General features: G+C 36.7%; 1 protein-coding gene across 1 annotated transcript in view; it reads right to left on the bottom strand.

The window, feature by feature from the left end:
• Positions 1-5,624: 5,624 nt before the first annotated feature.
• Positions 5,625-13,909, bottom strand: part of CNTNAP2 (contactin associated protein-like 2) — a gene marked incomplete at both ends in the record, with an annotated part of 148,741 nt that continues 140,456 nt past the window's right edge. The window contains one exon of the mRNA XM_010287238.1: positions 5,625-5,740. Within this exon, the coding sequence (XP_010285540.1) occupies positions 5,625-5,740 (116 nt within the window). The remainder of the gene's footprint in view (positions 5,741-13,909) is intronic.

Below are 13,909 nucleotides of genomic sequence, written 5' to 3'. Positions count from 1 at the left end.
CCAATGCTGACAATGCCCAGATCCTTTACAGAATCTTTTATAAAGGCTATCAAAACCCCCTTTTCAATGACGGTAAATGTTCTCAAAGGGATTAATAGGTTTAGACTTCCTTTGGCAAGAAACGAACCCTCGAAGTGATAAACCTCTGCAGTTGTGTGGAAACATGGACACTGAAGTTGGTTTTGAGAGTCTATGATGTTTTTGGTAGGATGAATTACATTTTATGTCATTTCTGTTTTTCAGATAGAATTGTTGAAGCATCAAACTGCCAGGCTTATTCTACGGAAGATAAAGTGTCTTATTTACTAGTAAAGAATGATTACCTCTTGGAAAAACTGCTGTTGTCTCTGCTGGTAGTTCAAAGGATTTTAAACTTTTGCCTCCTATTATTGAATATGTATTTATGAAGACATGCCATGCAGGAAAAAAGCAGTTCCCATTTCTATACCTTACCTAAGCCATGTAAGCAATGTCATTTACCTCCTACTTTTTGTGAAGTTTTTCTGTGTTCTCTCCTTTGCACACTTTAAACTTGGCTAGATATTAACTGGTCTTACCTCCCATCAGTCCAAGGCAGTGAATGTCACAATGAAACCAGAGAAATATCTTGTGAACAATTTCTCTTTTTCACTACATGCACTGGTAAAGAAAGAAACTCCAGCCAGGGAACAATAAAAAATTCTTTCATTGACACCAGGGAAATAACACATCTAGAAATGGACCTTCTGCCTCTTCTTCTTGAGGAAATCCCCTTTTGAAAAAAGACTCAAGGCCTCTGGGGTTGATTTCCAGGATCTCTCTTTAGTTGTAGAGTGATGGCAGCTGCTTTTGTAAGAATGAAGCCAGACCTGAAAGGTATTTCTCTTTTTGCTACTCTTACTGGAAGTAGCTGAAGAGACATAAATGGAGCCTGACAGAGATTAAGCTGTCAGTTCTGATAATCAGTTCAGATAATCTATCTGTTATAGCTGACTTGTATTATGTTGATTGTTTCCATGTGGATATTTAAGTATATTTGAAACTATATAATTTGATTTGGAGTAGTTGTTGTTGTTGTTGTAAAACAGACAAGGAGCACATTTCCTTTACTTCCCTGCCACTTTCTCAAGAGCAACTCTTGTCTGATCTCACACTCAATCAAATATCCTATTAAGAAATTCTCAAATTATATCTGTTCACCAGAATGATACTTTTACAAAATCATGTTTAATTATGTGTAGGTAATTCTTTATAAATACATATTAAAACACAAAGAAATACTCCCACTTTCAGTTAATAAAGTACACACTATGACATCAGTTCTCTATATAGCAAGTTCACCTAATGGAAGTTGGTGTAGGCCTCCAAAAAGGGTGTGAAGACAATCCTGAGCATTGATTCCAAAACCGCTACAGTTAGAGGGAAAAGCAAACCTCTGCTGTATTCCGTGTCAGTAATGAGTCTCAAATTGCAGCCTAAATGAAAATATAGATTCAGATCTGAACTGTGACATGTAATGCTTTCACATTGTCAACTTTTATTTTTTCTCTTCATAGCTGGTCATCCAGGTAGCCATCTTTTCCCTCTTATCTCATCTGTGTCAGCCATCAAAGCCTGAGTATGTTTAAATAACAGATTAAAGAACTTTCTTGAAACATTAACAATTCCCTTCTATCTTTTTTATAATATCCTGCATTTCTCTAGTTCTATTATTTTTATTATTAGACACTCACATAAAACAGGATTTCTCACTCATTATCTCCTTCAGCTTTATTTCACACCTCAAATCATAATCCATTTCACCTGGGTAAGAATTATATACTGAATGCCTTTACCTCCAGTTTCCCAGGAGGCTAAAAATATTTTATATCAGTGTTTTTCAAGCCAGTGAACAACTGTGTTTTCTGGAAACTATTTCAGGAAAGCAGAAAACACCTCAACTTAAAAAAGAAGAAATGCTCCCTGATTACAACTGCAATTCAATAATTAATTTTTGTTTCTGATGTGATGCTTCTGCTTTACAGAAAATATTATGAACAATTAAGAGGCACAGAGCCCTTTCGTCACCATTTTTTTAATCAGCCATAGTGTTGTAACACCTAGAGCAGACAGTGGTGTTGCATTGTGGTAGATGTTGTCATTTCATTTGACTGGCAGTAGATGAGCTATCACAGCAAGCACAGCTGTGGCAGAAACAGCCGCTGCTATGCAAATAACCCTAATAAAAATGGAAATAAGACAGGCAGAAGATCAGTTTCTTAGTAAGATTGTTCTGGAGTGCTCTTCAAAAACCCATCTATCTTTACTAATAGGGCCTTGCATTCATTTCTGATGACAAATAAGAATTGCATAATATGGGAACAACAGAAACTTAATGCAATTGACAGACTAGCAGTGAAATAGGAGGCATATTGTCCATTTAGAGAATGTGGTTGCAGGTGGGTACAAATTGTAACTTGATAGATGTATCCAGATCTTCTGTTCGTGCTAATCCCTCTGGGTCACTGAAATATGCCTAGCCAGTATGATGTGACAATTAGGAGCTTTAAAGATAATGGATTCTACATCTACTTTGCCCTTCAAACTGCTGTGCTCATGTAACCATCTTAACTGTGCTCTTCCCTCATTCAACATTACTCTGAGAGTTGCACAGTAAAGCTGATCAATAGACATGGTCTGTTGCACAATAATTTTACATCAGGAAATACGTGCCTCTGCAGAGATGTTCAAGTTTTCTTTGGCAGAAAGATTATAAGGGATTTTTTTTTGTTTCTTTAGTACTGATTTGCTCTTTTGCTTAATAAAATATCCTATTTTGCAAAGACAGTAACATAAGCAAAGAAGAGGAAGCAAAAGAATCATACTCCCAATCTGCTAATATAATCCTATGCTGTTAAAAAATAAAGTATTAATTCCCAAGGTTGTACAATATATTACAAATGCATAGAATGGATGACAAATAACATCTTCAGAAATGGTTGCCTGAGGCTTAAAATCAAGTAGCTCAGGAAAACAGAAATATAACATACCCATAAATCACTCCTTCAGGGTAACCTTTCCCTGTTCCCAGTCTTTAAGTTAGCAGAGGAGCCGAAGGTGGGCATCAGTGATAGATGTGATTGTTTTATGCTTCCTGACGACAATCTTAAGCTGTACCATATGTATTTATGGGACAGCTATTATCAGGACTATGTTTATTTATTCTTTCAACTTCTATATTTGATACTTGCTTTTAATTGCTCTTGTCAGTTTACCATATTTATAGAGAGTAAGAGTTAAGTTACAATAAATTAATTAATTACAAATAAATTAATTACAATAAATTAAGTAAGTTACAATAAATTGTAAGTTGTCAGGTATTTAAAACTTATCTTATTACATAACAAATATCAAACTATAATCATTGACTTCTGCTATTTTTTCTTTTTATATGTCTTCATTATGAAAAAGTCCAGTGAGTCCTATGATCAAGCTTTTGACATTTACAGGCAGAATACAGATAATTTTCTGTTACCAAACTTAATTTCTCGTTTAGTTGTATCCAATTGAAATAGTAAGAGGACACTTAAAACTCTATTTTCAACCACATACATGACTGCAAATGAGGCAAATGAGGCAAATGTGAGGTGTTGCAGATTTAGATCTCTAGAAACAAGACCTGGGTCAGTAACTGATTTTATTTGGGCCTCTGGGAATATTATCATGCCTTTCAGTCACTGTGCATATTGAAACAAGTATCCTAAACATGAAAGGTTGTATCATGGACCACCTGAGCTGCCCAGTTCTTGCAGCCCCTTAATTCTCCAAGAATGCCTAAAAAAATTTCAGAATGGGAATATTTAAACATGGCAAAGAAACTAGCACTTGGGCATGGGGTTATGTGGGAAGCAGCTGGGTGGACTTTGATTTTGTAGTGCTATGAACCTGCATAAAAATTCAGCTCAGAAATAACGAGTGCAAAGACTAAACCTCCTATCTATATCATGGTTTCATCTATGTGGTTACATGACTACGTTGCTAGTACAACTGCCAGCTCAGCAATTCAAAGGAATAAGAACTGGTTTCCTTGCAGAGCTTTGCCTGCATTGAGGGTATATTAAATGAGTGCAGCGTAAACAGTATATCATGCTTTCTCTTTCATTTTGTGTTTCTTCCATTTTTTTCTTTTCACATCACAGTGTACAGTGCATTGTTTTCCTCTCTGTTTTAGGAGTTGTCGTTTTATTTCCCTTCACTCTTTTATTTATCTTTTACACTGCAGTATTTTCTCTGTTGCATGTCCCATTTTCTCTCATGCACCTTGCTCAGCCTCCTCCAAAGTCCTGTCCAATTAGAATGGCCAGAAAGTGCTGGTTTTAGCTGGATACAAGCAGGCTGGCTGAGGCAGAGAGTCAACTCTAGTCTCACCAGCGTAATGCAGTGTGGCAATGTGGGAATACCCAGTCTCCACAGACTCGACAAAATCAGGCCACACTGTCTTTTGTACTATCTGCAGAACTGGCTTCAAGAGTACTGGACAATAGTTCATGTCTCTCTTGCTAACCAAACACTTTAAAGGCTTTTTGTTTCCTGTTTCACAGAAGTTCAACATGTTAAATTTTAAAAACAAAACAAATGGAAAAGTGTATCTTCAAAAAGTCACATTAGCTATGTGGTCAATTTGCTTTTCCACTTCAAAAATCAGTGCATGGGGTTCACAGATTACTGACTTGCACCACTAAACAAAAAAAAGTTTACCATTTTCTGGATTAAACCCTTCACTACTGTTCAAGCAACCAGATCCCTGTACAGACAACTTAGAGGAAATAATATTAACACCCCCTTATCTCTGAAAAGTGTAAAAAGCTCTCCTTAAAAGCTGTAAATGTCAGGGGAATAATTGATTCTGGAAGTGGAATCTAAGGAAATTAATCTAAGATGTGAGTAGTAGAAAAATTAAGCAATGGAAAGTATGATGGCCTAAAAGTGAGGCCAAGGCAGTTTAAGATGCATCTGTACTTCCTTTTGAGTTCAGCTGGAGAGCTGGCTGGGAAACTGCTGCACTGGAAAATAATGATGAGGTCAATAAAAAGGATGGAAAATGTATAGATGAGTGTTGCTGTAGGTGTTACAGACTTCCAAAGAATCTAGCTGGTAGGCCTCACTGTGAGAAAGTGGCAGTTTTGGGAGAGTGATGAGAGACAGTTATGCCACAAGAGGATGCACTGGGATAAGAAGACTGACTGTATGGATAAAGGCATTATATAAAGCATATGATAACTTCACAGTGAATGGTACTATTTGAAATAACTTCAATATCTCCTTGTAGAAATGTGGTCTCAATGATTTCCTTGTATTCCCTCCACCTGACACCAAGAGGGGAATGAAACTTCACAAATATGATGTTGCAAGTGTTTCTATCCGTATCTGGATTTTTCCATGCATTGGCCAGACAATCATTTATTTGTGTGCACATCAACCTATGAGACACGGTGATCATAACCCTTCCTTTAAGTATCCATGGTATCATAGGTGATACTCCAGTATCACCACTTTCTAGTCAAGAATGACATGTGCAGCAAGTGTTCTGCTGCAATCATGACACACATCATTGTCCTGTGTGCTTACAGTTTTTATTATTCTCTGAAAATATCTAAGAAAATAACCAGGTATAAAATGAAATCTTACCTATAACTTTTCCTAGGAATAGTGCCTTTGGGGAATTGAACTGAATGTCAGACGCTGTTGGCAGGCTGTAACTTGTTGGAGGATAGTGATCAAGCTGAGGGAAGAGAAAAGAAATGATGAGTATTTTGAACTGATCTGCCTTCTGACAGTGCTACTGAATCAGGTCTACTTTATAAAGTTTATGCCCCCACTTACAGCTCTGTCTGATGTACTCTCATTCTGATAAAGGGGAAATAACAGTTAATACCCCTCCTTCCATATGTGCGATTTCCAAAGTTTCCAAGGCCTGAAAAATACCTAGATTGGACATTTGTTCTGGTTACTGTAGAGTAATTTCATCTTTTGCTTGTGTGCAATATAATTGCTAAAAATAACAACAGCATCAACATCAACAATAAAACAGCTTATTATTTTAATGCAAGATTTCCATTTGGGACCTATGTTACTGCTAAAACTAGATTTACATGCTTTGCCCACAGGAAAATAGCTGAGAATTTGAGACTAATGCAGGTGTTGGTCTCCTCTTCCCTCAGAAAAGTAATAAATTAATAAGACATACATTTTTGCATTTAATTTTTATTATTTTCTTGTTAAAAATATTGTTCAACTACATTTGTGATAGCACCTAGTGAAATCTAAGGAATATATTAATGAGCAATCAACTTCGCTAAATAGTTTAATCTATAGAAAACTCATATTGTCCCTGATATGGCACAAGAATCACATTATATTAGCATATTTTTTCCTGTTTTTCAACTATTTGAGAGAAAAATGTGAAGAGAGAGGAAGAAAACAAATTGCCTATGCTTAGCAACAACACTACTAAGATAGTTCAATACAGCTCAGTAGAGTTTTGAAGTTCACATTTCATAAAGGTAATCGGGATGAATTTTTTATCTTTGCTGTTGTTATTTATTTTCTTGGTTTTATGATTTTATTACACAGACTTAAACAGGGCAGAACAACAATTTTTTATTTTATTCTGGCCTTAACTTAGCACAAAACAAGACAGAAATTCATATATGTGATTTAAGACTTTGCAGGGTAGTATAGATTGCAGAAGTAATTCTGCAGAATTTTTTCACATATCTCTTTGCAATATTTCTAATTTCAAAATATTATTATCTTGGATTAGTTTGCTGTAAAGGTACTGCAAATGTTCAATTCAGTGATTAAAAGGAAATGAATGGCCGATGGCATAGAACTGAATGGCTGAATCCCATTACAACCTGGAATTCTGTGACGTCATTACTTGGAAAGCCTACTAATGTCATACCCATGAATCTGCAAAGGCAATCATCTCAAAAACTATGAAAACTGGAAAAGAGGGCTCCTGTCTTTCTTGTATTGCCCCATAAAACCCCAACAAGAGAAGTGTATATACATAACAGAAAGGGAAAAAGTTCCCTGCAGATGCCAAAAAAGGTCGAGCAAATGCTCATGTTCAGAAATTATTTTTCTGATAATTGATCATAACTAGTTTGCACAATGATTATTTAAAATTTGGCCATCGACGTTTATCAGCATGACTACTGGCTAGCTCCCAATTTTAGACTGTAGATTTTCAAGTTAAATATATGGAAACACATAGTGCCATCTTCTTACTTGTAAAGTAAGAAGTTTCAGTTTGTTCACAGTCTCTTAAACAGCTTTTCTCAGATTTTTAATAGCAGAAATACATCTTTTACCTTTTTACATATTTTACTTACATAATTTAAGATAAAAAAGGGTTATTTTTGAAAGGGTGTAGTCAAGTGAATACAAAGAGTCAAAATACGAAACAGTTCCCAACCATAACCACAGCAGGTGCTACTAAGTATAAACTTAGTTAAGTGCTTGCTATTGGTTTCCCTGGTGGAAGGGAAGTCACCATTCCGGCACCCAGTATCACAAGTGTCAGACCTGTTGTCAATGGGAGCTGCAGGCATATCAAGGGAACAAAATATTCCCTTCTTACTTCAGAAGGCAAATGGGAATGGCTCAGAGTTGTCATGGTATTTTCCAGCATGGTTATTAAACTGAAGTTATAGACTTTAGAAAAGCATATCAGGAAAAAATTGCTGAAAAGACTGATATACAAAACCCTGATTCTCCAGCCTCTCATATGCCAAGACTTTAACCTCATGTAACTTCTTTGCCTGCAGTGGAATTACTTCCGATACATTCTGTTTGCACAGGATTAATCTTCTAGGTTCTCCTTTTATATGTGTATTGTAAAATATGCTGAAGTAACTCGGATATAATAATCTGGTGTACTACCATGTTTGTCAACATTATCAACACTTAAATCCTTCCTTTTCCAAAACCAATCTGGAGCAATGTTTAAATATTTCTTTTTGTTGTGTCTTGGAATCTGAGCAGTGGGGTTGATCAGATAATCACTAATCTGATGATAAGATACTAATAAATTATAATAGTTATTATCAATCTATAATTTCATTTATCAGTGTATTGTGGGTATCCTAGAGCTGTAGCCATGGTCCAGGTGTCCATTTTCAGAGTAACTGTTAGGAAATGTAACTAAAAAGTCATCCCTGCCTAATGTACTGGCAGCCTCTACCTGACAGTGCTAATTGTGTCTGCAGGACATACCTGAAAATGAAAAGGCAATTTAAATGATGAATCACTGTGAGCATTTACATGCACAAATACAGAATATCAAATCCTGCCAGCTGTGGTGTGGTGAAACTCCCTTTGTCTTCAGCTGGTGTTCAGGATGTGCAAAGGCTGGTCCAGAATGGATTAAAAGAGAGTCAGTATATCAGCTCTGTAAAGGTATAGTTTGTTTCTTTACAGTACAGGTTCCCTGCAAGGCTGCCTTTTGACCATACAGTACAGTAACAGCTTTGAGGTCTAGGTTTTTATTTTTAAGCTGCTCTGTAATTTGGTCATGGAATACCTAATATATCACCCCATGACCCAAAGCTTAGGTTTTGTAGTATTCAAACATGCTTTATTTGCTAAGAAGCTCTTCTGAGGCTATGGCAGAAAATCTTTCAGGAACCAAAGAACATTGCAAACCTCATATTGTTCTGCTACACGTAATTCTTCAACTTTGTCTTTCCTGGCAAAAACACATAATGGCACACACATTTAAAATAAGTAAAAATATACCATTACACTATGACTACGATCCCAAAATAGCGATGACTATGATCCCAAAATAATGATACTGTATTTCACCAAATCCCTCAGACTGGTCTGTGGTCATAGGTTGCACATCTCTGGAAATGGGGATGCCAGTGTTTTGGCAGAGGAACAAAGGGCAGGGAACTGGCAGTCTTGCCCTCTTCCTCTCCCCCCTTTTTTTCTGATTCCTCTGGGAAATCCCTGCACAAGAACAGCACGGAGGCAGAGGCAGACCCATGTGCATACCTTTACACTAGAGTCTGCCAGTGGGACTTCTGTGGCAAAACTCAAAGGCAGAGGCTGCGTCTGGGCGTGCAGGGCACTGCTGGCAGTGAAAACACACAGCTTTCTGTTGCAGCCAAAAAGGAGTCAAAGACATGGGCAGGTGTGACCCCTCTTCCCCCCACTTTAGAACATGTTAGTTAGTGGTGGTTTTGGCCAGATAAAAAAAAAGATATAAAACTTTCCATTGACCTTGTCTCCCCTTGGGCCTTCAGTGTGGCAGAGCACACCATCATGGTGCAGAGGCAAAAGATCCTGCTGTGCGTGGGAGCCCGGGATAGCAACAAGTAGACTCTAATGCTGTGTTGCATTGCAGTCTCTAACAGATACAGCCTATTTACTGCCTAGGAGTATTAAACTGACCTCTTGTATTGAATAAATAACTGAATCTATTTACTCACATATATTTTCCGGATCTCACTGGAAAGGAAAGATTTCAGAATGGGTTCAGCTATGAACTCTTTTAAGGGCTTAAGAATTCTGTTTGAAGCTTTGGGTGGTTTTGATTCCTGGTTGAAGTAAATCTCCATTTAAAAACAGTTGATACTGGTTTCATGCCCTTGCCATCAATAGGGGCAAGCATTTTTGATTAGCGATAGAGCCAGCTTCCACTCCACTGCCAGCTCTGGCATCTCCTGTCCCATGGAGGACGACTGCATTGTGTTCCACGGCCAGCTTTGAGCTACGCCTTTCTCTAATCCTGCTACCCGAAAAGAAATGGTGCACCACAAGACAACAGTGAGGGAATAGTGAGATTTTTGTCCGATGACTTTTATTGCTTGTCTTTGTTCTAAACTAGCAAAATCTAATAAAAGAGAACTTTTTTTTAGAGGCACTTAACCTAGGATTTTTTTTTAGGTCAGCGAGTGAAAGGACCGAGCTGAATTGTTTCCAAAGTTGTATGTGACTGCCATCCAGTGGGTACTCAAGTGTAAGCAGCTGGAACAGAGCAGCCTGCAGTCTTTGTACGAAATACTAGGCTATGAATTTAATATAAGACACATAATAAAAAAGGAATTACTAGCATCAAATGATATTTGAACAAAATTACATTATTTAGTGAAAATTAAATAAAGGCTCTGCATACACAGAGGTTGATGTCATGAATTTGTATTAAATTACAGTTTTAGAATTATATTTAAGATTTTTCATTACAGCTACTTTTCTTTAAAAACTCATTAATTTCTTTTGACCTTAATATAAACACAGTGTGGCTTTGAGCACTACACAGATGAAAGTAGATGGCAGTTCTGAGGAACTTGCAGTTTCAGTTCTCAAATCACATCACACCAGGCAGACTGTCTTTATCTGAAGTTGCTGGGATTTAAGAAGTTCAATAAAATGCTATTTCTTTTAAATTACTGTTCACCTAGATAATCAAACTAATCTTGACAGGAGTCCTGAGATTAACAGACATATAAATCTAAGGGCAAATATAATGCCTGTATCACCTTAGTAGTCTCGGAAAAAAAGATATTAAAAATAAAAATATAAGGTATATTTACATATGCACACATTATATTCACCCTGTGGATATACCTACATCTGTATCATTGTCAATCCAGCCTCTGTGTGTGTACTACTATAAAGCTAAGGTTTTTCTTTATGCTGAAGAAATTTTATTAAATAAATTTCAAAACACTATGGAATAATGATGTTGTAAGGCTTAATCTTGCACCTTCTGAAGTCAATACAACTTTGCTTCAGTGATAGCAGGATAAAGAAGGTGATGTGTTATCCTAATGACCAACGTAATATTCCTCTCCTGCATTATTGTAATGATCTATCACTTGTATTAAAAATCTTCTCTTGTCCTGGACAAGAGCTTTTTGTGCTAAGTGCTATAAAATTGCATAACAAAAAGAAGGTTCCTGCTAAAAAATGCTTACAAATTTAGAATAGAGTCGGCATGGCAGCCCAAGAAAATAACAAGGTGGTGTGCAGCTGTTTAGATGGAGTTCCTCCCAAGCATGGTAGTAATTTAGGAGAAAACAGGAAGGTGACTATGAAAATCAAATAGGAGAGAGTATTTTTCTTTCAGGGATGCCTGAAATCTGACCTCGTAATGGTGAAACAGAGATGAGTATTCCCCTGCTGAAAAAACTGACAAACAATATTTTTAATATTGTGATATATGAAAATATTTTATCTTTTTAATGCAACAGAAAATGAGCAGATTCAGGTGGCAATTGTGTAATTCCTTAGGATCACCCAAGCTAATTTTACTGCAATTCAGCTCCTCCCTTAGTGTGGCACTAGTGGTTCACTTAGCTTTTTCTGCCCGGTAAGGTCCTTGACCCAGGTTATTGTGTATCAGACAGAGGCTGTAAATGAATAGTGGATCCAGAGAAGAAGGCAGGACCATAAACCCAGCATTTTTTACTGACTTAGACTGTCACAGACCTGCAGCCTCACTGCTCATCTGGAACACAGGAGGAAGCATGTACTTCACCAGCATGATGTAAGGCAAACTTAAGGTTTGTGTTGTGCTTTGAGCTCTTCAGATGACATTTCTACAGAGGTACAGTTAATATTGTTTTAGGAATCAATCACTCCAAATCTGTTTTGCTGCTTTAATTAATTGATTTAGCCTTTTGCAGTTTTTAAAAATAAATATCAACTACGGTCTTTTATGATAAAATCTCTTTTTTGCAAGAATTTAAATTAGAAACATGATCAACATGGCATACTGACACAGAAAAAAATAATACATTGCAGAAAAAAATAAAATAAAGGTTTTTTTCTGTTTAAAAACTTGAATCCTTTGTGTGCAATAAGTGTGTATATTTTCCTGAAGCTGCTCTTGCTCTGATAAATATCAGGGATAATTTGCCTCACTATAAAAAAATATAAAAATTTGTATAAAATTTAAATGGAAGTGTAGATACATAACTCAAAATGTAACAGAAGCACTGATATGGAAAAGGACACTATTTAGTCTGACTGCCTTCAATTGAAACAATTCTCTGATGCTTTTTTCACATATCTGTTGACTTTTCATTGCCCTTTTTAATAGATGAATTACAACAAATGTTAACAGAAGCATTAGCAAATCATACAATGCCAAGTTAATAAAATTAAAGAGATCTACCTCAGGTACCTAAAGATGACTTTCACAGGACATTAATTTGTCCAATGTGTGCTGCCATAGAATGGAAAGCACCTGTTTCATGTTAAGTTTTGACTTTTTAGGCTTAATGTTAGACTCTGAAAAGACTTAATGCTTCTTTTGTTCTTTCTTTGTTTCTTTAATTCCAATAAAATTAATGCCAAACCAGCAATCATACATGCCAATGAAAACACACACATTCATCACTGGAAATACAGTACAGAAGAAGGAGATAGTCTCAACATAAGCCAATGTAAGTAACACATGCTGTAAGGCAGGTAAGCCTGTTGATATAGTCTGCAGACCTTTGCTCTGCTCTGATATGCAGACTGGAGAGCTATCAGATTGCATCATACTCCCTCATGCCCTGAATGTCCTAGCTTTATTTCCAAGGGAAAATGGGGTGTAGGGTGAGGAACACATTTCACTTCTGGGTCTTACCGTGATATGTAGCCTAGACATAGCCAAAGTTTGGGACAAGACAACTGAAAAATTCTTCTGAATCCAGCAATACAGGCTGTGCTGAAAAGCCCTGAGAAGGATGGATATGTAAAAGATTTCCTCTCTTATGGAGTGGTTTTACAGAACAAAGTAAAGAAGAATATTCTTCCAAAGGGCCTCAAGGTTTGAAACTATCTCAGCTGATGCAGAGAGAGGGAGAATTTTTTGTAAAGACATGTAGTCCAGTACTTGTCCCTGCTGCTCTGCAGCAACTACAGGGAAGGCAGCAGACTCAGATTTACAACACAGGGCAAGATGCTACCTCCAGATGAGGCTCTGTGGATCACATTTTCCCCACTGCATATCTGCCAGTAAAAGAAAGACTCCATGTTCTGATCTTCAGGGTATGGATATTCCAACTTCTCACTTACTAATGAGTGAAAGGAGTTCTTGTTTATGAAAGCATTTTGTCTGACTTTCAGCTAGCTGGGGTTTGGTGGGGATGTGCTGTCTTATCTTGGCAGATGCCACCAATCAACCCCATCATGCACGAAAGGGAGGTAGAAATGGCTAATTTATGAGCTTCCTGCCTACCCATAACTGCTGTCTTTAACTGAAAGATTGTAAGTCACACTGTAAAATAAAGAAGTTGGGTAAGTTCAGTGAAGGATAAAATCAACAAAACTGCTAGGAGTTCATGGACATCCTATGAACAAAAAAAGAACAGGTAAGAAAATTATTAATTAGTGAATTATTCATTCATTTCTTATTCTGATGCATATGATTTAAATGCTATTCTGCTTTTTCTTGCTGTTGTTTACAGACTCTTTTTAGAACTGAACATCTAGTCTTCTGCAACATCTGTAACATCATTATATTTGGAGAGAATTTGAAGTACGCAAAGATAAGGGTCTGTATTTCTTTATATTTTGGAAAACAGATGGAGTTTAGGGTTATAGGAATGAGATACTATGAGATATTATCAATACAAGCTTTGTTTTATTTTCAAAAGTCTCATACCAATAGCTTTTTATGCTACTTTGCCACCTATTTGTGAAAAAACCTGTATTTTCAAATCTGAGTAAAAACCATTTTCTTGTGACTTCTGACTGAGAAAAAGAGCTTAGCAGCTATGGGTCAGCTGAGTGCTAATGCATTAAACATGCAGATGTAATGTATGGTTCTGCTCCAAGAAATGGTGTGAGTTTGCCTTTCTGTTGCACAAGCATTTTGAGTAATACATTTCCGTTGCAGAATGGCAATACATAGTGGAAATGATGTATCTCCAGGGATTTATAAAAA

Source organism: Phaethon lepturus, unplaced genomic scaffold (assembly GCF_000687285.1).
Source record: "Phaethon lepturus isolate BGI_N335 unplaced genomic scaffold, ASM68728v1 scaffold5835, whole genome shotgun sequence".
NCBI lineage: Eukaryota > Metazoa > Chordata > Aves > Phaethontiformes > Phaethontidae > Phaethon > Phaethon lepturus.
This window is presented reverse-complemented; position numbering and strand designations above follow the sequence as displayed.